This window comes from Theobroma cacao, chromosome 6 (genome assembly GCF_053813885.1).
Source record: "Theobroma cacao isolate CCN51 chromosome 6, ASM5381388v1, whole genome shotgun sequence".
NCBI lineage: Eukaryota > Viridiplantae > Streptophyta > Magnoliopsida > Malvales > Malvaceae > Theobroma > Theobroma cacao.
The window spans coordinates 27,278,000-27,300,230 of record NC_142644.1 but is presented as its reverse complement, the minus strand read 5'-3'; the positions used below and the strand labels follow the sequence as shown (position 1 = coordinate 27,300,230).

At 35.6% G+C, this 22,231-nt stretch overlaps 3 protein-coding genes across 7 annotated transcripts; 2 read left to right on the top strand and 1 right to left on the bottom strand.

The window, feature by feature from the left end:
* Nucleotides 1–2,387: 2,387 nt before the first annotated feature.
* LOC18596463 (Transducin/WD40 repeat-like superfamily protein) lies at nt 2,388–4,736 on the top strand. Its single transcript, XM_007024957.3, has 3 exons — nt 2,388–3,136; nt 3,810–4,101; nt 4,523–4,736. Exons 1-3 carry the CDS (start codon nt 2,480–2,482, stop codon nt 4,588–4,590), a joined length of 1,017 nt encoding a protein of 338 aa, XP_007025019.3. The 5' UTR covers nt 2,388–2,479; the 3' UTR covers nt 4,591–4,736.
* A 237-nt stretch (nt 4,737–4,973) lies between these two features.
* Nucleotides 4,974–8,532, bottom strand: LOC18596462 (pentatricopeptide repeat-containing protein At1g11290, chloroplastic). Of its 3 annotated transcripts, none has more exons than XM_088807540.1 (3): nt 6,012–8,532; nt 5,669–5,701; nt 4,974–5,493 (listed from the first exon to the last, which is right to left on the bottom strand). In XM_088807540.1, exon 1 carries the CDS (start codon nt 8,519–8,521, stop codon nt 6,428–6,430), a length of 2,094 nt encoding a protein of 697 aa, XP_088663666.1. In that variant the 5' UTR covers nt 8,522–8,532; the 3' UTR covers nt 4,974–5,493; nt 5,669–5,701; nt 6,012–6,427. The 3 variants fall into 3 exon arrangements, with proteins under 3 accessions (XP_088663666.1, XP_088663667.1, XP_017979325.2); XM_088807541.1 differs by having other exon boundaries at nt 4,974–5,481; XM_018123836.2 differs by having other exon boundaries at nt 4,974–5,701.
* Nucleotides 8,533–8,954: 422 nt separating this feature from the next.
* Nucleotides 8,955–13,794, top strand: LOC18596461 (LEM3 (ligand-effect modulator 3) family protein / CDC50 family protein). 3 transcript variants are annotated; one of them, XM_018122521.2, is made up of 10 exons: nt 8,956–9,136; nt 9,227–9,269; nt 9,950–10,053; nt 10,668–10,729; nt 10,873–10,947; nt 11,068–11,184; nt 12,050–12,120; nt 12,409–12,706; nt 12,982–13,271; nt 13,500–13,794. In XM_018122521.2, exons 3-10 carry the CDS (start codon nt 10,011–10,013, stop codon nt 13,552–13,554), a joined length of 1,011 nt encoding a protein of 336 aa, XP_017978010.2. In that variant the 5' UTR covers nt 8,956–9,136; nt 9,227–9,269; nt 9,950–10,010; the 3' UTR covers nt 13,555–13,794. The 3 variants fall into 3 exon arrangements, with proteins under 3 accessions (XP_088663873.1, XP_017978010.2, XP_017978012.2); XM_018122523.2 differs by having other exon boundaries at nt 8,960–9,136; nt 12,982–13,285; XM_088807747.1 differs by lacking the exon at nt 10,873–10,947 and having other exon boundaries at nt 8,955–9,136.
* The last annotated feature ends 8,437 nt before the right edge of the window (nt 13,795–22,231 follow it).

Sequence of the window (22,231 nt, the reverse complement as noted above, 5' to 3'; positions counted from 1 at the left end):
CACATGTACCTCTTCTAAAACAAAATTTCCAGGAACCATTTTGCATGAAGTCTTGCATTCCTCCTCCACTACTATCCCAACAGGTGGAAACATCTAATTGTTCCCATCCCTCCTTATGGCTACCAACAGCTCTCTTTTTGCAAACCGTTTTGAAAAAACAGTGTGATCAACTCCTATAATAGGAGGCCTAGACTCGTACATCCACCTTTCCTTCCAAGCTTTAAAACATGCACAAAACAACAAGAACACTGTCTTCCTTTTGCATTCTCTATCCACTTGAATTTTAACTGTGGCTCCCAGATTACCATGCATCAACTCTATTGCAAAACTCCACAACCTAGTATACTTATCAGATTCACAATCTTTCCAGCCCTGTGACACATACTCATTGTGGCATATATTCTCATCTTTTCTCTACATAACTCCTTAAAATTTTAATCTTCAAACTTGGTTGAGACAATATCTTATCCTTGTAATGTTTAAAGATGAATTCTACAGACAACAACTTTATTTTTGTTGCTTATGATATGGACAACCCTTCTTGCAACCTATAACTTTATGTGGTTCATTTCATGAACCTTAGTTGCACATTCTTTGCAAATGCATATTTCTTAATTGCCTCTTAAAATTGCTTATTGTTCTCGAATCTCTCATATTGGAATGACACAATTAGGATATATAAGATCTAGGTCCCAAGCATTTTTTTTCCTTGGAAGAAGCTTATCATGGGATCAGGCATCATTAGAATAATATCCAGATCAACCAAGTCCATGTGCTCACTCTCATTTCCCTTGCTCTCTCCTTCAATCCATATTCACTTTCATTTAATTTAAACCGTCCATGACCTTCATCAACCCTATCAATATCACTTTAATTTACAACATCATCAAGACCTAGAATAATTGTGTCCTCTAAGTCATCATTTTGTTTACCTCTTTTCTGTTTGAATTCTTTTTCTAATCTCTCGGATTTCCTCATCATCATTTAATTTTCATTAAACACTCAACACCAACTATAAAGCATCTCCTAATTCCAGGTAATTTCTTATCAATTATTCACTATCTCACCAATGCCATCAATAATGCTAGACTTACCAAGCTCATTATCATTTAAATTATCCTCATCGTCCATAGAGGCATTTATGTCATTATTGACTTCAACCTTGTTGCTCTCCTTATGGTCACCCTCAACATTGTCCTCAGCTTCCTCACCCTCTATATTTCCATATTCAAGGAGTAAAAAGAATGCCATCTACCAGATCAAGCTTATTAATTAACTACGTGGTCACAACATCTAGATCTATAGAATCCCACTTTGTCAGCATAGCAATTAAATCTAGAACAATCTCATCATCAAATACCAACATCAATCTTTAAAAAAATTCCATCTCAGAGATCTTAAAGTAAAAAAATGACACATTCAAAACCCTAACTCTATAATAAACCTTTCTATATCAAAATGATAACCTATTCCATACCATCCAAATAGAATATTTTTGAAGAATGCACAAATTTACCAATATGAAAAATTCTACTTAAATATATCACCTCAACATCCAACATATGAATTAAATTTTGATTAACATCAATGGTCCAACCATATTATTTTTTATCGACAAAACTATACACAAATATAGTGGTCCAATCAACAAAAGTCATTCTTCCAACCAATAAAATCCATTTTAAGTCGACCAAATAATCAACAATTGCAATATTATGTCAACAGCAGGACCACTAAGCAAATGCAAACACAAAGAAACTATTAACAAAGAAGATCAACTTGAGATTGGAAATCAATTCTATAATTTCCAGCATGTATATGGTACTCATTTTTAAAACAAACCATAAATATAAATTCTAAATGCTATTCAATATATATATATAACACATTAATCTGTAAAAAATGAAAGAAAAAAATAAGACAAAAACCCAACACACCTTACTTAAAATCAGAGAGAAGTCTTCTTCTTTTTCTCCCAAGTCAATTTTTCCAATTTTTTACCTTAATTGCATATTTTACCTAACCAATTGCCTTTAATTAATATGCAACATGTGAAACGAGAAACATACAAATTCATGGCAACCACTCTCTTACGTGACAAGTAACAGTTGGTATTAAGGCTAATGTCCCTTACATTTTCGTTAGAAATAAGGCTTCTTCGAATAAAATCAAAAAAATAAAATTTTCTTTAGGTACAAATAAAAGAAAATTGATGTTTTGAGTACCATAAAAATAAAAGAGTTTAATTGTAAAATTGATATAATTCAAGAACTTTTTTGTTATTTGAGCCAAATTTTAAAGTCAAGGTCAGGGCAATCACCTTTTTTTTTTTAAATTTTTTATCACATTAAATTTTCAAAAAAATTAAAACCTAGCGGGCATTTTTGTCAACATGGAGGGTCACGGGGCCCGACATAGTTAAACCCAAACTAAACCCTTTCTTCCAACGCTCCCTTCGATAATCCCCGCAGCCGTAGCCATGTCGTTGATAGCAGGTTCCTACGAACGTTTTATATGGGGCTTCAGACTGAAGCCCTTAAACTACGACCCGTCTTCTCAGACCCTCACTCTAACCCAACTCTTCTCCTACCCATCCCACAACGCCCCCATAACCACCGTAGCCGCCGCTGGTCCCGCCGCTGCGTCGGGCTCCTCCGACGACACCATCCACATCTACGACCTCTCCACCGCCGCTTCCCTGGGTCCCCTCCACCACTTCTCCTCCTCAATCACTGCCCTCTCCTTCTATTCCCCTCCCAACCTCTCCTTCCCTCGCAACCTCCTCTCCGCCTCCGCTGATGGCTCCATCTCCATCTTCGACACCGAACCCTTTGTTCTTCTCAAGTCCTTTAGGTCCCATAAAAAGGGTATCAATGATTTGGCTGTTCATTCTTCTGGGAAGCTTGCATTGAGTGTCTCACGTGATGGGTGTTTGGCTATGTCGAATTTGATGAGAGGGAAAAGGAGCTTTTGTTGTAGGTTGGGGAAGGAAGCGACGATCGTTAAATTTGATGGGAGTGGAGAGAGGTTTTTTATGGCGTCTGAGGAGAAAATTGGAGTTCATTTGGCTGAAGATGCTAGGTTGTTGTATGAGTTGGAGAATGAAAAACGGGTTCTTTGTGCTGCTTCTGGGGAGGTTAGTTTTTTTATTTATTTAATAAAAAACTTTTTTGTAATATAATTATTACGTTTGTTGGTTGAGGAAATGGAGGAAAATGGAAAATTTTTGGTAGAAAATTTACTGCTTTAAATTTCTAGAGAGTTTTAGGCATATGAGTTATGTTTGTGTATGTAATTGTAAGACTGTTAGGAATTGAATGTTTTGGTAGTGGGCTGTTAGTGTTTTAGCTATTTATTGTTGGTTGATTCGATTGTAGTATGAGTTGATAATGTTGTGCTAAAAAGTTTATGGAAGAAGAGAGCAAAAAGATCAACAGCTACAAGCTCAATTCATTCACCTTTTAGCTAAACCATTTTTGGTACAAATCTACCGTTTTATGATTTATAGGTATGTAAATTGTGTTAGTTAGCGTCTTAGAAGATTGAATGACATGATTTTGATGGGGCTTAGTTTCATGTCAAAGATAAAGCTGTTCTTTGAGATGTCAGCATTCTTCCAAAGCTGGGTAAATTAATACCTGAAAGAAGAATGTTATAATGGATGAACTTATAGGATTCTGATGTTGCTTAACTTATATTTCTGACAAAAATCTCTAAGTCCTCTTATGCTACTTGTTCCATTATGCATGTTTTTTGCTCTCTTTTTACTTATAATTTGAATTTCTGTATGCATGTTATGATTTTGGCAGAGTGGAATTTTATTTACTGGTGGTGAGAGCCGTAGTATTACAGCCTGGGACACGAACAGTGGGAAGGTTGCTTATTGCATCGAGGATGCCCATTCTACCCGTGTAAAAGGTATTGTTGTGCTTGCCAAAGATGGTGGTGTTGATGATGCTCCATACTTAGTAGCATCTGCGTCATCTGATGGGTTTATACGTGTTTGGGATGTTCGCATGGCCATCAAAGGGAAGCCAAACCCATTGGCTGAGGCTAATACAAAGTCCAGGCTGACTTGTCTTGCTGGATCTTCTCTCCAATGTGAGTATCCTGCTTGTTCTTATATATTATTTACACATTTTGTTCATCTTGTAAATTTATAGCTATTGTTGTCTCTCATTGCCATCAATGCTACCTTTCTAATTGTCGTTGCGAGCTGTTGTAAAATAATGGAATTATCTAATCATAAGTTCCTACAGGAGCTTCTTTTGATGGGATTGACCTCCTGGACTCTGTTAACTGTGTATGGAGTGTGTATTTAATTATTTATGCACTATGTATTGCCCTTTTATTTCGCAATAGCATGTTATGCTGACAATGTTAAAAGATTATGATACTGAAGCATTCTATTATCTTATATTTTGCTAGCCTTTTCTGGATGATTTGTAGGTGTTTCTGAACCTCATGCTTGCTTTATTGTGAATTTTAATTGGTATTCAATGATTTTCTATTCCTTTCTCAGCTTCTAAACGACCACAGATTGGAAAGAGTGCTCCAAAAGAAGAGCAGAGTGATGCAGAAGATGTATAACAAATAGTGCAAGACGAGGTTTTAAGAGCTGTCATGGTTGCTGAAAAACCTCCTGTCAGTGTTGGGCCTTATTGATCCAATGAATCAATTTTGACTATTGATAATTATGTTCATATTGATAATGGATGTTATTTTATATCATTTTATATTTAATTTTACACTTTGTAATCTGTTCAATGTTGAGGTTCTCATCAAATTTTCCAATATGTAAACAACAATGTTAGTGGGTTGACCAGATGTTATGAAGAATGCCAATTGTCAGCAATCCTTGGGAGTGTGGACTGATCATGGCTTTGAGTTTGAGTTAAACTCATATGCATATGATTGGAAGGAAAAAAATTTAAGAAGCGACGGTTGTAGTCCAATCACTGAGAAGAACAGGCTTGCAAGAGAGAATCTTTAGGGTGTTTAATATTCATGGTGGAGACCAATCAGTCCCAAAATTTTGTACATCATCTAGTCTTGCAACTGAAATAATACAAAGTAACTGTGAGGTACATTTGGTTCTTCGAGGTATCATGACAGCAAACCCGCAGCATCTCTTCTCATAGCACTGCTGCATTTAAGTGGGAAATGCCATCCGTTACAAATATCCCCAACCAACATTATCAGCTCACTATACATCTCGTTCCAATGATTGATTACGAATTGGATAAATTGATATGTGCACGTGCATGTGCATAGCAATGCTGTTTCTGCAATGGGGCAAAACTTTCAATCTTTGTTTCCCGGTAAAGTTTTAATTAAGAGTATATTTAAATCTGTGTTCTTCTGGAGTAATTTCCATGGATTCATGCAAGGGTGAAGCTGCCTTTTGTCTTATCATTGTACTTGCTCAGAACACCATGGCCAAAGCATTTATCCAAAATCAATCAGCAACTCTCGCCCAAACTATAAAAACGTCTGCACGTTGACATTAGCAAAACCAGAGAAACTAACATTGGCAATTCAAAGAATCCAACAAGTGCTTAAGGACTGAATTTCACTAGAATCATATATAAAACATCGCAAACATGCCTTGTGAGAATTGGTGGTGGTGTTTGTAGTAAAGATCTAAGATTACCATTTCGTGACTTACCTGTGCAAAGCACACTGTCATGTTCCACCCCGCCTGCCAAAAAAAAAAAAAAAGAAGAATAAAATCCAGTAATCATTTGTTATACAGGTTCTCCCGGCTGTTCTTAGAATGGAACTGGTCATCCACATTCAGCCAGGTTAAACCTGTAGTGATTCAATATGGAAACAAAACTAGTTCATTATTCAACCCCGGGCTGATCTAACTCATTGAATGAACTCTAGACATAGGATGTTCACAATTTTAGGCAGCATAATAAATATTTGAAAAAGTAGGTACTTCTACAGAAGTTAAAGCAATACATCAATGACAAAATCTAACACTGGAACTACCACAGAAAACGCACCTCCTATGCACAGGATGCTAGGAACTTTGGAAGAGCTTCAAACATGGCAACTTCTCATTTTAGGTTCTCACATGGAAATGGTGAAAGGCTGCCAGCGATGTCTGATAAGGGAGCAGCGCCGGCAAGCCATATCCTGAGTATTTCTAGCTGGCTTGCATGTTGAAGTGAAATCTATAAGAAATCATGGAGGAAACTTACTGCAAACCTGAAAATGCCTTATCTTAGCTGGTTCAAAACAGAAGGCACCACAAAATGCCAGCTGAACTGGATCTGCTTACTGCTTCATTTTCTTCCTTGAATCTAGCCTCTTTTGGCCATATCTTTGGTGTAAACTTCATGCAAATTATAAAGGTCAATCACTTGCGATCTGCACCACCTAAAATCTGTTGTGAATTCTGCAGTGAACAAAATGATCATTAAGAAACTTTCCCAGCAGTGTGATCTCTGGCCTCCTTGATTGCAAACTCTAGTATTCCTATTAAAGCATATATGTCCTTTGCTTTTGGATGAGATTGGTCGGCAACACGAAACTCATGTACATGTCCATTTATTTGTAGCCAGCTACAGCCAGGGATTTTCTTTAGTCCCCTCTCTTTAAGAAGTCTCCTCATTTTAGCAAATTTATCCCACTTTCCTGCAGCTGCATATATGTTGGAGAGTAAAACGTAATTTCCAGCATTTTCTGGTTCCATTCGTAGAAGTTTCTCAGCAGCAGACTCTGCAAACTTGGTCTCAGAGTGTAGCTTGCAGGCACTCAACAAGGGGCCCAACACTCGAGTATCTGGTTTGAACGGCATTTCATTGACAAGTTCTCTCGCTTCTTTGATATGTCCAGCACGCCCTAGTAAATCTACCATGCAGGCATAGTGTTCTTGGCTGGGTTGGCAACCATAGATTTCCCTCATCTCCTTAAAAAATGCCCGGCCTTCTTTAACAAGGCCTGAATTGACACAAGCAGTCAGTAGCCCAAGAAAGGTAACTTGATCCAGTTTCAGATTCAACTGCTTCATCTGATTATACAACTCAAAACATTGTGACCAGTCCCCATGCTTAGAGTGCGCGCTGATCATAGAGTTCCATGTTATGATATCCTTACCATCAACTTTTTCTTCATCAAAAAGCTTTCTGGCCATTTCTATGGATCCACATTTTGCATAACTTATAAGAATTGCTGAATTAACAGAGGATAGCAAATTCAGACCAAACTTCATTGAGTACCCATGAAGGCATTTTACTTGTTCTAGTGCCCCTATATTCACACATGCAGGCAAGATGTTGATAACTGTTATGAAATCAGTTTTAACTCCATCTGTTTTCATCCTGGAGAAAAGAGAAAGGGCATCAAGATTCTGATCATGGCTTACATATCCTTTGATCATTGAGCTCCATGAAACCACAGTTTTGCTTGTTACATTTTCAAAAATCTTTCTCGCATAAATTAAACAGTCACACTCACAATACATATCAATAAGAGAATTATGAACCGACACTTGATAATCTGAACCATTTCTTATAACATGAGCATGGATTTGTTTGGCCCACTCAAAGGATTTCAACTGCCTAATCGAGGAAATAGCAGGAATAGCGGTGAACAAATCAGCTCTAACCCCAGAATTTGCCATGCACCTCAATTGTGCAAGTGATTCCTTAGGTTTTCCATGCTGAGAATAAGCAGAAATCATTATATTCCACACAACAAGGTCCTTCTCCAGCATATTTTTGAATAACAACCTTGCATATTTCAAACTATCTAGTTTTGAATACATTGACAATAAAGCGGTATTCACAGACAAATCCTTACTTAAATCACTAACTAGAACCAAACAATGAACAGCTTTGCCTGCATCCAATGAACCCAAATCAACACTTGCCCTCAACAAATTAATCATAGAGACCAAACTTCCACTTCGAGGTGGCTCAAATATCAAACTTTTCCAATTATCCAAATCCTTAACAGGCTTTTCATCAACCACCTTTTGCTCGAACTCACCAAATCCCCTGTAGAACTCAACCAAAGCATCACCCACAACCTCAAAGGAATCAAAACCCAATTTTGCCAACTGCCCATGAACCATTTTCCCACACTCAACATCTAACAAACAAGAACAAGCTCTTAGAACTAAAGGGTAGGCCTTCTCATCAGGGTACATAGATTTTTTTACCACCATGTCCTTGTAAACCAAAAGGGTCGTTTCATATTCACCCAAAGTCGCCAAATTTCTTAAAATTGTGTTATAAAGACGAGAACTTGGGTTGGTAATGGAATAAAAGAGTTGCAGAGAGAGGTTGAGGAGGCCAAAGTTGGCATAGGAATCAATGAGATGAGAGGAAAGTGTTGGGTTCTGGTGCAGGCCATGGAGGATGAATCTTGCATGGATTTGTTGTAGATGCTGTGGTTTCTTGCAAAGGTTTAGTAGAGATGAGAAGGTGCTGCTAAAAAGCCTTGTTTGGGTGGCAGGAAAGTGGGGGAAAGAGCAGAGAAAATGTCTTGACCGTTGAGCGGGAAGCATGTTTGAGTGGAGAGCATTTTGGGAGGCTATGGCCTTTGTTATTTTGTAATTTATACTAATAAATTTCCTTGCCAATATTAATTTTTGTTTTAATTTATTTTGCTTTGTTTGGTTTGTTGCGAGAAAGAAGGAATATTTAATGTCTAAAATACAAAAATAAACTGTATATTAAATAATTAAATTAAATAGTTAATAACAAAATGTTTGATTTATTTAGATATACTAACAACTATATTTAAGATTTTAATTTTGCTTTTTAATACCAAAACTTCTTTTCTTTATAAGAATGAGAAAATAAATAATAAAGCTTAAAGTGAGATCCAAATAAACTAATAATAATAGAAGAATATTAGAAAAGAAGAAAAATGAATTTTCAACCGCCCTTTATTTATTTAATTTTCCGTTGCTTGACATCTGTCCTTTCCCTCTTGAAAATTGAAATACAGTTTTTCTCTTTCTTTTTATAGATTCAAAATATTCCAATTTCCTCGACCAAAGCAATCTCTCACTTCCTCTTCAATTAACGAATAAATGGAAAAAAAAAAAAAGAAAGAAGAAAAGAACCCTAACGGACCTCCCATTTTCAAATTTCTCAACTGAGTCTCATCGCATTAGGTAAAACTTACTCTCTTTTTTTCGCTTCATTTTTCCTTTCATTCGATCTTATCCTCATTTTCAAGTTCTTTTTCTTTTTTATCTGATCAGAGCTGTAGAAATTGCTGCAAGTTCGCTCAAGCTGACTTTTTCGGTAAGGTTCTTACTCTTCCATGTTTGGCTAACGAGAAAATGCGAGGGAAAAGAAAGTGAAAACAAGAATTTTTTTTTGGAGGGAATCGTTTATCACTTAGGTCTTGAACAAATTAGTACAAAAGAAATTCTACTCAATAAATCATAGTGTAGGTTCATAGATCAGATTTTTCTCTCTTATTTGTTTATTTATTTATCTTTTGGGGTGGTGGAATATTAGGTTCAGGATTGGTGAAATTATTATATATTTCAATTTGTATCTTTATGCTGTCTTTGATTGCTGGGAAATTGCAAAACAAAGATGTTAGATTCAGAGCTAAGAAGAGATTACTATCTGTTTGAGTTTAATTGGAAGTACATTTATCCGTTTGTAACCTAGGGAAGGAAATTGGGAAAAGGAAGAAAATGGAATGTGGAATTTACTCTGTAAAATGTATGTGTTCAGAGAAATGTTTGAAGTGAACTGAACTATGAAGATGATGAAATGTAGAATTTAGATGAATGATCTTCTATAATAGTAGGTTTTAATTCTGAGTTTTAGGTATAAGTGCACAGAGAAAAATACATTATAGAAGTTTTTGTTTCCTTTTCTCACAAACAGATTGAAATGAAGTTTTATTTCTGGTGTGAGTTGTCTAAACGGCGCTATTTTTTGTTGTGTTGTTATATGGAAACTCAAAGGTCGCTTGAAAGGATTACAATATTTAGTGTAGTGGTTGAGCATTACTGCTTAGATTGAGAAATGACGGATACAGATCAAGAGAGAGACAGAAACAAGGAAACAGGTTTTCTTTTGCTATTTCACTCTTCTTTTATTTTTGGTATTTGAGGCTATTGCTTTAATAATTTTGTTGCTTTTTTTTATTATTTAGATTCATACATACCCACTACCACCTAGACGCATGCATACTTATGCTTGCCTATCTGCACATGCATGTGCTCAAGCTCCATGTTCATGTGAAGACATATAAACAAACATAGCTGATACAGCATACAAGTCCTTTTGTTCTTTATGTATGTCTGCACAAACATTAGCACAATGTACAAGTCTGATACAAGCGAGAAATTATTTGTTACATCTTGGAGACTATGCTTGGTCACAAGACATTGAAAAGAGTGAAATGAATTGATAGTTGTGCTAACAGCAGAGGGTTGGATAATCAATAAACAAGCATAAAATTTGACTTTATGCCTGCCTTTCATTGATCTTTGCCTTCATATCTGAACTACTATATTATATAAAGTGGTGGCAAAGCTGTCTACAATCATTTTCTCTTTTATTTTTCTTTTAGAATTAATCTCTCTTCGGGTTTCTGGTTGCAACTTGCTACGTAGTCTGGTGAGCAATAAAATATTGCCTCATTAATATATTGTTGATCTTGCTATGGTGGTTTTGCAGCTTTTTATAAGTTTACTCAGCAAACACTTCCAGCTTGCAAACCTGTCCTGACACCAGCATGGGTGAGAGCATGACTGCAATCTTTAATACATGAATGCTTTATTCATCTTTGGCTAATATTTATCTTGCACTTTGTAATATTGGCTGTCTCCAGTGCTGGTAATTTCCCCAATTTTATTGATGGCTGTCGTCTTCATTTCTGCAGGTTATTACAATATTTTTGTTTACGGGTTGCATTTTCATTCCTGTTGGCCTTGTTACCCTGCGTGCTTCTCGTAGTGTAATTGTCCATTCTATGGCTCTTGTTATCTAATGTGGCTGTTTAGTACACTTCTTTTCCAAGCATTCATTGTTATATTGAGAACATACCTGTGAATAACCTTTTTTGTTTGATCGGTAGGTTGTTGAAATTGTGGACCGATATGATGCTGAATGTGTACCTGAGCCATTTAGAATTGATAAAGTTTCATATGTCCAGGATGACTCGATTCCAAAGAACTGTTCTCGTTTCTTGAAGGTGATACTTCCTTTCTGCATAGAATCTATCTTCAGTGTGAAAATCTATGCTACCTTTTTAAGTATTCTAGTTTATGTATGAGTTGGCTTAGGCAGTTCAGAATATTCCCCTGACCATTGGGAGTTGCTACTGGAAAGTGCCTTGCATTTCAATCTACGCCAAGCTATATCTTCAACCATTTCTTTTAGTCATTAGAATGCATTAAGCTGCTGTAGAGAATGTCATTGACTGAGTGTCTCTTTCTTTCTGGAGAAGTACATATTCCTATCACAACCTTTGAAATTTACTATAAATTAAAATCTCTTTTTACCTGTGGCAGTGGAGTTTATTGGAATTGGAAGTAAGGGTAACTGAACTAATGGTTAGCCTTAAAACATTCTGTATTTCTAGATTGACTTCTCGTTGCTCTAATGTGTCAATCATACTCGAAGTAGTTGATAAAATTAAATTAACTTTCATTTTCAATTAAATTAAATGCACATTTGAGGAAGATTAGAACATTTACTTTTAACTTATATCTTTCTTTTGAAGTATCCAACACTTTGACTTCTGGTCATTTCTTCACTTTTCTGTAGATAGTTTTTCTTTCTATCCTTTTTTACCATATACTTAGTAAGTCATTTTTATTTTATGGGTGGATGCTGAGAGAGAAACAGCTACTCGCTTCATGTGTAGGTGCATTATTCTTAGTAGAATGTCATTCCTGAGGTCTTTAGTAAACTGCATGTTACTGGTTTTTGGTGGCACTTCTTTGTTTATATACTCCATGGATTGAGGTCGAAAACTTTTATTCACTGTGAAATGCTTGTCCCTTCTAATTTTTTTTTCATATTTGTTAATTTTGCATCTATAACTTGCTTTGCAGGTGCACAAGTACATGAAAGCTCCGATTTACATTTACTATCAGCTCGATAATTATTACCAGAACCATCGACGGTGCGGGCTCTTTCACTTGATGAGTTTAATGCTTTAGCTTCATCCACATTGATGATAATTTGATCTGGAGCCACTAAATTGTTTAAAGAACTATTAAGGGCCTTCTTGCACTACTTTTGCCTTCAGTGGTTAAAATAACTTTTCATGGTTGAGCCCGCATACGAAATTTATTTTTAGCATAGTAGTTTATTTGTGTGTTACTTACAATTAGTCCAAATTTCAAGTTATTCTTGGTTTAATCTCCACTTTTTCTTTAATCTGCACTTCATTGGTTTTAAATGTTTCCAGGTATGTCAAAAGTAGAAGTGATCAGCAACTCTTACATGGACGGAAGTATCATGGCACAAGTTCCTGTCAACCTGTAGAGTTCAACAATGATCATGCTATTGTTCCTTGCGGGTTGGTAGCATGGAGTTTATTTAATGATACATTTAAATTTATTCGTGAGAGAGCAGAACTCAAGGTCAACAGAAAGAACATTGCCTGGAAAAGTGACCGGGATCACAAGTTTGGAAAGAAAGTATATCCTTACAATTTCCAGAATGGAACCTTAATTGGTGGTGGAAAGCTGAATCCAAGAATTCCTGTAAGTATTAGCTTTGTACATAGACTTTCTTTATGGTCTTTCTGATGCTTGTTGTCTAGCACAAAATTACTTGTTTACTACTCACAACACCTGTTTCCGAAACAACCAACTAGCAGATATCCTGCAAGTACCACTTTTTTTCTTTTCATTATGTTAATACAGCCGGTTCATTTTAAGTTATGTATTCAGCTAAAGCTTGAGATATAAAATAATCTTTTGGTTTTGTTTTTCTTGCTCTTCTTGGTACCGGTGAATGGATGCATGAAAATAATTAGCTAAGCGATCAGGAGGATCTTATCGTATGGATGCGTATATCTGCTCTCCCTAGCTTCCGAAAATTGTATGGGAGAATTGAAGAGGATTTGGATGTGGATGATGTTGTAGTGGTCCACCTAATGAACAATTACAACACGTACAGTTTTAGTGGTAAAAAGAAGCTTGTACTTTCAACATCAAGCTGGTTGGGGGGAAAGAATGACTTCCTTGGTCTTGCCTATGTCTTTGTTGGTTCTTCTTCTCTTATCCTCGCCCTTGTCTTCATGCTGCTACATCTAAGATATCGAAGGTAAAAGTTCAAAGGTAATATACAACATAATTTTGAATTCTCTAAACTTTCATTCTAGGACCTATTGTTGCTTATATTATCTGCAACTATTTTTCCTTCACAAAATATTAGAGTTATAAAATAACTCTCCTTGGATATCACGTCGTTTCTAGATTTCCGAAAATGTTGCATGACACATCGTTTAATCCGCATAACGGCCTTAATTAGCCAGAATCTTTCTGTTTGCAGGCCTTACAGGGACACGATTTATTTACCTTGGAACAGGAAAAGCCTTTCAGTGTGATTCCAGGGATGAGATACATCTTACATATTGAACTTCCAAAACAGTAAGTGATTTCAAACTGTAATTCGGAAAAACAGTTGGCAATTCCCTTTGTGACTAGTTAGGAACAAGGGCAAGAGAAAAATTTGAATGTCTTTCAGCTGGCTGTACATGTTAATAGCTTGACAAAAGAAACACTATCAGGCCAGTGCTGTACGTGACAAATCAATGTGAAATAGATACCCTCTGAATTTTCCTTTACGTTCGCATACAATAATGTTAAAATACCCCTTTTCTCCGTAGCTGAGGACAGATGTTAGGTCGACAGTGGCCCTGCAAAACCCCGATTGGATTTGTCATTTCCCTGATCTATTATCGTCTTGTACATGATAGTATAGCTTTGGAAAGAGACAAGAATCTACCACAATGTATAGACACGTGAAGTTAGTATCCACTGCACGCGCCACTGTCCCACTAAGAGAAAATGAAAAGAAAAAATCAAGACTTAAAGAGATAGACTTAACCAGATCCTGAGATCAGTAGCAAGAAGGGAAGCAAAGCAGCAACCTCTCAGTCTTCATTAACCTAGGCCGCGCTTCCCAATTGGCCGCTTTCTCTGTTTCAATCAAACCGCGTTGAAACTTGAAAAGGGGCAGTCGGGTTTGTTTGACGTATCGTCATGTCTGCCAGGGAACGCAACGTGGACTAAGCAAAATTTGTCACTTTGTTATTGGTCTATAATCTGAGCGTGAAGTGCATTGCTAAGTCAATTTGAGGATGGTGGCAATTTCTATGAACACCAACCATATAATTTTACTGCAAATTTCTTCACCCCTTGGGGTCTTATTTTATTTTATTTTTTTTTCTAATCCTTATCCATAAATTACAGGCCGAAATTCGGTTAGTTGAACATCACAAGGATGGACCATTGATCTTATGGCAGAAGAAAGGCATCCAATTGCCTCTTCCTTGGGGAAACTTTTATGTCTTGTCTTCATCATATGCGAAGAAATTTAATATAGAAACTTATCGACATAGGCAAAAGAAAAGGTGTCTAAGAAAAACCGAAATGGCATGAACTAAATTTCTCGACATTAGATGCCCAATGGTTTAGAAGGGAAAAAGCTCATGGTTTTATATAGATTAGTCCTAAATTGCACACCCCAAAAAAAAGATATATAATAAACCTCAGTTGACATATAAATGATCTAGAAGATTTTCTTTGACCAGTGAAATCTTCCTAAAGGATTTTTAATTGCATATGAAATTCTTTCAACTGTCCTTTAGAAAACCAGAAAAGACAGCTTGCCAAAACGAAAAATGGAATTAAAAATAGGAAAGACAAGGCCAGACCGTGGCTCACTGCTCACGTGGGTAAACCTCCATCTTTAAATATTCTTGTCTGTTGTGGTCTAAATTGCCAACCAACTTCAGTCTTTATCTTTCGACTTTCCTTATTTTAAGCACTGGGAAACCATCTTAATCCCCCTCTATATAAACTCTTCTTTCATCTCCAAGCTCTCCCCAACCCATTCCTCGAATATCAATCTTTCTCTCAAGAGCCCCTTTACAATCTCCTTCAATCACCCGAACCCATCATCAAAAACCAAACGAAAACAGCTTGTTCTCAATATAAGAAGAGAAAAACAGCAATATTGATAAGCTTTGATCAATTTTAGAGATGATGAAAAAGGTGGGATACAAGCAAAACTGGGGTGCAGTAGCGCCTGCCCCTCTCATTTGTCCAAGAAGATCCTCGACTTGTCCAAGGCTAGAGACCATTCATGAAGAAGGGTGTGAATACCATGCAGTTTTTTCAAACAAAGTCTTCCTTGTTCTTCCCGTGGTCTTGTCTACGGTTTTCTATTTCTTCCTATACAAGGAGGCGACTCTTTGTGCATGAAACCTTCCAATGTTTTTGCTTGAATAGGATTTTGGAAACAATGGCTCAATCTTCATGTTGTAATTTGCTTTGCTTGAGAGAGGCTTCAAATACAAGTTAAGAGTGTTGGGCTCCATGATCAGAATCATGGAAATGGACAAACAAACAACTCAATGCTCAAGGAGAGATCAATGTTCCATAAGTTTATAGCATTGTAATCTGTGAGAATGTGAGATGGGGTAGTGTATTCAAATATTTTGGAAGAATCTTCTTTGGAATGTCCCAAGTTTGTAAATCATGTTTTATCATATCAATGCAATAACCTCTCTCGGTCTCTGATTTGAAGAGCTTTTACTTTTTCTTTTCTTTTCGTTTATCTTTTCCTTTGTTTGGTGAGATAGAAAATGAGAGAAATCGCAAGAAAAATCACACAGAGAATGAAAGAAACTGCCTCGATTCTCGAGTTGAGTTTTTACTTGTTCATTTTGGTCGTTAAGAGTATTGACTTGAACCTATAACGATTTCTGGTTAACAGGTTGACATATTGAATGCCAATAAAAAATAGTTATCATCCACCGATTTATTTCTCTCTTTCTGGTCTTAAAGGTATGCAACCACCAAGCCATCAAACCTTAAATCTAATAGAAAGCTTAGTGCTATCAATTTTGGGGAGGAAAAATGAAGGCAATTACTGAGGTAATAACTAGTGTTTTTAGGGTACTCAAAAATAAATGAATTGAACAATTGAAATTGTGGTTATGCTGCTGAATGAAAAAGGAAAGAACAAAAGCTTTCAAGCCATTGGCCTAGGTTGGTATGGTGTTTCTGGTAAACATATGAAAGGTTGGCCTATAACTTTTAAGTTATCCAAAAAGTAATATGCAAAAATTGGATATCTGATAAACAGGTCCAGATGGTGTTAAGGCCAAAGTCACGTACAAGAACCCAGATTATCACCAGTTAATTTTTTTTATTTGTTTTAATTTTCTTCCAATTTAATTTCTCCATTTCAATCGAGTTTGACATGTAGAAAGTTCCTTAAAGCTTGAAGATCATTGGATCCAACTAGACATTTTCTTATGGCTACACGTCCAATGGTTGCTTCTAGTTCTAGATGCCACTTTCAAAGTTTTCAGCCTGAGATTATATGTATGACTTGACCGTCTTGACCTGGTTTTGCTTGGGTTGGAGGTCATTCCAAGTTGCAATATTTAATTTCCATTTCTCTATTTTTATAGTTAAATTAGAAAGGAAACTTTGAGTTTGAAGAAATCTCCTTTTTTTATTGAAAAATGTGATTGTCAATTATAGAATTGTCCTCTGCACAATACAAGAAATCTCCATTGCCTGACACTAGAATTGTTAATTATGGTGTGGAATCTCTTTAGTCTTGTAATTATGACTTGTAACCACCGCCATCTTTTAAGAATATGAACTTTAAAATCAAAATTCCTTCTTCTTGTGTAAGACAATTCCAACTGTTGTGTTTGATTCTAGTTCTTCTTTTCGCTGCTGATTTAGCTGTTTGTTTTCTCTCTGATCTGCTCCTGTATTTTCTTGGCTTTTGCTTTGTCAACATTTGTTTCTCCTTTATCTGCTCCCTTAGCTGCCCTGTTTTTGTGGCGGCAGGGGATTCTCCCGCTCTTTTTAGATGAAAATGTTCTAGTATTCCACCGTAAACTGGTTTCAATGGCATATAATGCGTGTGTGTGAGAGAGAGAGAGAGAGAGCATATACAATACAATAATGAAACTTGAAACTGTTAACTTTAATATATGAAGTTTACATCTATAGGACTTTGACATAATATTGTGCTAATATGCTCTACATATTGGCTATTTCTTTGCCAATTGATTTTTCTTTTGGTGTTCGCCCATCCTCCAAATTCCTTCCATAGAGGGTTCGATGTTAAGCAATGTACCTATACAACAAAACGTAGAAGGACAAAGAAAGTAAAACAGGAAGAAGAATGAAGACCCTCTTTGGCACGCGTACACCTCCACAATCTTCCTCGGCAATGGTCTCCAATCTCGGAGAACTTGAAGGTTTCTGGTGAGATATCAGAAGGGCTGGTGCTACTTCACCCAAGTTTTGCATGGATTTCACGTCCTTCACCATTTCTGTATAAGAAAAAAAAGGTTTTTGGCAACTCTTTCTTCTGATGCAAAAAGGCTAATGGAGAAAGAAAGTGGTGCTGATCAGGAAGCTTGTATCGTTCCTGGGGGAGAATCATTTGTGATAGCTTGGTATATAAAGTTTCATGGGGAGACATCAAAACAGCAAGCGGTTGATAACAATGTTAACCTAATCTATAATGAGCCCAAAGCCCAGATAAGCTATGTCTTGATATGAATAGAGACGGTTAATTGCAGAGCGGTAGAAAGGATATTGCAGACAGCTTCTAAAATTAGGACATCAAAATGTCAATGAAATGAGTTAGAATAGGAAAGAATCTGGTAAAAACAGAACAACTTTAACCAAATTTGCTGGCCGTTTGGATAAAGACAGCATGAAATCGTTGTCAAATAAAGTGGATGAGTGTCCCAAGGGAGAACATGGCTCCATGCATATCAAATGAAAATGATAAGCAAATCCCAAACCGATGGTCCAAAATCTTTTGTTACATTTGATTTCAGTTTAGAAAATCAAATCTTAATAGCTGTTTTAGAGGTGGATGATTTAACAGGACATTCTCTTGTTGTAACGAATTTGATTTTATAATGTTCTAACAATAAAAAGTGATCTAAGAGCAGCTCCTTCTGACAAAGGATTAATGGGGAAGCATGCAAACAGGAACCAAACGTTTTAGCAACCATTCTTTTCATGAAACTTTTATGCTCTTAATAAATTGGACAGTGTTAAAAAGAGCATTGCAGCAACACAAATAATAGGGTTCTTATTGCTGAAAAATTTATCAACTGCTGTTTTGCTTTGATTAGCAGTAAAGACATACCAAGCTTAATTAGTTTCAGAGTAATATGAATTGGAATCTGAATCAAGATTTAGATACACTTGGAGTGAGAACTTCATAGACAGATAGGTTGATCATGCAAGTTCATGCCGTCCTCTCGCTTATGGTATTTTGATTAAGGGCCAAGTGAAACGTCTATCTTGTGCTTAAAGAGAAATGATTTCTAACAAAATTAACTAAAAAAGCTTTGCAGGTGAATTTCCCCCCAGAACATTGATCAAACAATGTTGGACGCATCAAATATGTCTAAACTGGAAAATATAAGGGATTAGAGAAAGAAATACAGGAAGAAGAAAGATTGCCCTATTAGGCAAGACTTTGATGTTGTTGTACCCTTCTTCAACACTGGTCTATCTAGTGCCGGTATCTTCGAGAGCTAATGAAAGATGAGCTTAGAACAAGGGTAAACTTAAATTTGGAGGAAGAGCAGTGAAGGGAAGGAAGAATTGCATTCAGCTAAGAGGAATGAGTGGCTAAGAGACTTTTGAAACAGTCTGGTGGACAAAACAAATTGCCTGAGAACAAATCAATTACTCAATTAAGAAATATTTGGGTTTTCAAAGTAGAAAACAATTATAGTTTTAGTTGGATTTTGACTCCCAATTTTTAGCATTGTTGATCACTACACGCTATCATTGAGGATTGTCATATAGTAAATTAAAAGTGCTTCCTTAGTCTTCAGCCAGGCATACTTTCTTTCCTTTAACCCATCATTCATCTCTCTTCTCATAAAACTTCTCATTCAGCAAGATTAATCATTAGTCATTAATATAACTATTAGAAGATCTTGGCTATTATTCAGCTACTTAGGCATTAAAAAGAAATTAGATATACCAGTCACAACTCTTCAATAAATATAAAAGCTGAGATACTGAAGAGTGGGGTTATTAATGTTGAGTTGTAGATCAGCTACTTATGCTTCAAGATTCCACCATTTTTACTCATAATTCCCCTTGATTTGCAGTGTCGAGATGCTTCAGATTTGGTTTTTTTCACTGGATGAACGAAGGGAAATGCAATTGAAGGAACTTAACAAGTCATATCTGACCCTTTTTTTCATTGGATGGTGTCTATGGGAATTGCAATGCTTCTAAAATTTATTTTACCATTTCAGGATTAGTAAATTATCATGTCAATGATGTCCTGTAACAAGATCAAAACTCTTTTTCTCCCCAGTAATCACTTTGAACTCCAATGAGGAATAAAGGGTTATTTATTTTTTTATGATTCAAAAAGCAACCAAAATTAAAATATAAAGAGAAAAAGAACAGATGTAGAGAATAATTAAGTAAGGAAAAACAAAGGGTTGAAAAAACATATAAAACTCCCACATCAAGCAATATCTCTATATAACAAAATATAAGAGATAACAGAAAGAAATACAGGAAGAAGAAAGAACACCATTTTCTGTCCAAACTCAAAGTTCAATTCAGACCCCTCTTCGACAATGGTCTCCAATCTTGGAGAAGTAGACGATTTCTTGTGAGAAATAACAAGGGCTGGTGCCTTCTCACATGTTTGCAAGTATCTCATACCGCTCACCATTTCCTCCTGCAATTAGTATATATTTTCTGAATTCTCTTTCTTTTTTTTTTCCTTCTTTTGCTCAATTTCTTCTGCAACCAAAGCCTCGGAGTAGAACAAATCGTGGCAGCCAAGGATGAATTGTAGTAGAGAAGTTAAATTTGTTAATGAAAATAGGGGTTTGGTCAAAGAAGGGGTGAGTTGGTGTGTTGTTATATAGAGGGAGAAGCTTGAGAGAAGAAAGGGAAATTGTGGAAGAAGTTTCGTTGCATAATGGAAGGCCAATCGAAGGGTGGACAGAAAGCCATGTGACAAACCTTTGAAACTGTCAAAAGACAGGACAAAGCAAGAAGGTGAACAGTTTCAACAGTTAATTTAGACAGCCTCTCTCGCCTAACTTAGCATTTTTACTTTTTTATCCTTTCTTAAATTTAGATTCTTTTACTTTCGGTAAAAAAAAAAAGAAAAAAATAAAAAAGTGAGTAGTTAAATGAACGTGAGAAACGTGACAACTCCGCGTTTATCCTTGAGAATGCACGGGTCAATATTCAATAATTGGCTATATGTCTTTTTCTTTTTTTGTCTTTTGATGAATAAATTTTGAGGCTTTTAGATTATCGTTTCACAAAATTAAAAAATTTTATTATTTATTGTACCAAAAACGAAATACTACTTTTCAAGTAAAAAAATGAAATTCGAAAAAAAATCTGATGTGCCTTAAATTTGGTAATCCTTTCATGAAAATATTGTATACTAACTTTAATGTGGATTTTAATTTATTAAATTTCACTTAAGCTATTAATTTTTTAACTTACACTGAATCGATATAAAAGAATGTCTCTTAAATCATCTAAAAAAAATGGTCAAATTATTTAAAAAGTTTTTGTATTATAATGTTTTTGTCAATTTAATATCTCTACCTAAAAATCGATCAATTTAATTCATGCACTTTGATATTGTGTGCAATTGGATCCTCTTAATTGGATCCTCTTAACTAACTTTGTCTAAATTGACCATTTATGACGCTAATGTGCCTAAATTGTGTGTACAATGTCAAAGTGAATTAAATTAAATCTAAGTTTCAGAAACTATAATTTTTAGGATCCATTAATAATCGGTATATAAGTAGAAGTACTCAAAAAGTCTCTCTAATATAAAATTTTATTCAATTTAATCCAATATTATAAAATTTTGTTCAATTTAATCTCTACACTATAAAGTTTTATTCAATTTAATTCATATATTTTGTAATTTGGTCCCTATTCAGCACAGTTAATTTGATTGGAGTTTGTAAAGGGGAAGTTCTCTTTCCATTCTTATCAATGTAATCTCCTTATGCCTTTCAAAAAAAAAATTTTTGATTGGAGTTAGTCAAGAGGACCCAATTGCATACAATGTCAAAATACATGAACTAAATTGACAAAAATATTATAGTATAAGAACTTCTTGGACAATTTTTCCAAAAAAATTAAAATAAAATTTAAGACACTCTATTATACGAACAAAAAAAATCAAAAACTTTGCCACCTGCCTTAGCAAAGGCACGCTGCTATTCTTGAGTTCACTAATTAAAAAGAACTCGAAAGCCATGCTTTTTCTTCCTTCTCCTTTGACTGAATCATATGGTTGGAATAAGAATGATTTTTTCAGCCTTTTCATCTCCTTCACCCTTATCATAGTGTTTCCATCTCCTTCGCTCTTATCATAGTGCATACTCGAATCCTAAACTCATAATTCTCTTACAACTTACAGACATCAATATTTGAAAGGATTAAGTTGTCAGGAACAAAATTTTAGATTTAAAAATTCTCTTGCAACTTTAAAAAAATGGATAATCTTTTTAATTCAAAATGATATTTGTTTTTATAAATTAAGATAGAAAATGATCATTTCTCTTCTTTACTTTCCATCCTGCTTCCTCTTTTTAGTCCAATCAAGAAAGATGTTAACTCTGCATGACTCAGCACCCTTACCCCATTTGAATAATGTAGTACTTTAGCACTCAATGTTATGTTGGGGGGGAGGGCAAAGAATTTATGATCTTTATAGAGGTAACAAGCATTTGCCAGTAGCTATGCCAGCCTAAGCAAATGAGACAGTCAATTTGCATGTCGTGCTCAATTTGTCCTGCCAAGGACAGTCTAGCTAGCTAGAGACACATCCCATGATGTGTTTCCAAGGGAAGGGACATGTCTGATAATGGCATCGATCTTTTTCACCTTGGGTAATCAACATGTAACAATATTTATGAAGCATTGAAGTTTGCACAGCTAGGGCTGTTCGGACATGAAGCAGGCAAAATCTTCATGAGCTGCCTTTTG

What these genes read in the sequence shown, in the direction of transcription:
- LOC18596463 (XM_007024957.3), top strand. Translation starts at nt 2,480, where the DNA reads ATGTCGTTGATAGCAGGTTCCTACGAACGTTTTATATGGGGCTTCAGA. An exon ending in TTTGTGCTGCTTCTGGGGAG is followed by an intron (nt 3,137 to 3,809) that starts GTTAGTTTTTTT and finishes TGATTTTGGCAG; the next exon opens with AGTGGAATTTTATTTACTGG. An exon ending in TGCTGGATCTTCTCTCCAAT is followed by an intron (nt 4,102 to 4,522) that starts GTGAGTATCCTG and finishes TTCCTTTCTCAG; the next exon opens with CTTCTAAACGACCACAGATT.
- LOC18596461 (XM_018122521.2), top strand. Translation starts at nt 10,011, where the DNA reads ATGACGGATACAGATCAAGAGAGAGACAGAAACAAGGAAACAG. An exon ending in CCCTGCGTGCTTCTCGTAGT is followed by an intron (nt 10,948 to 11,067) that starts GTAATTGTCCAT and finishes TTTGATCGGTAG; the next exon opens with GTTGTTGAAATTGTGGACCG. An exon ending in ACTGTTCTCGTTTCTTGAAG is followed by an intron (nt 11,185 to 12,049) that starts GTGATACTTCCT and finishes CTTGCTTTGCAG; the next exon opens with GTGCACAAGTACATGAAAGC.
- LOC18596462 (XM_018123836.2), bottom strand. Translation starts at nt 8,521, where the DNA reads ATGCTTCCCGCTCAACGGTCAAGACATTTTCTCTGCTCTTTCCCCCAC.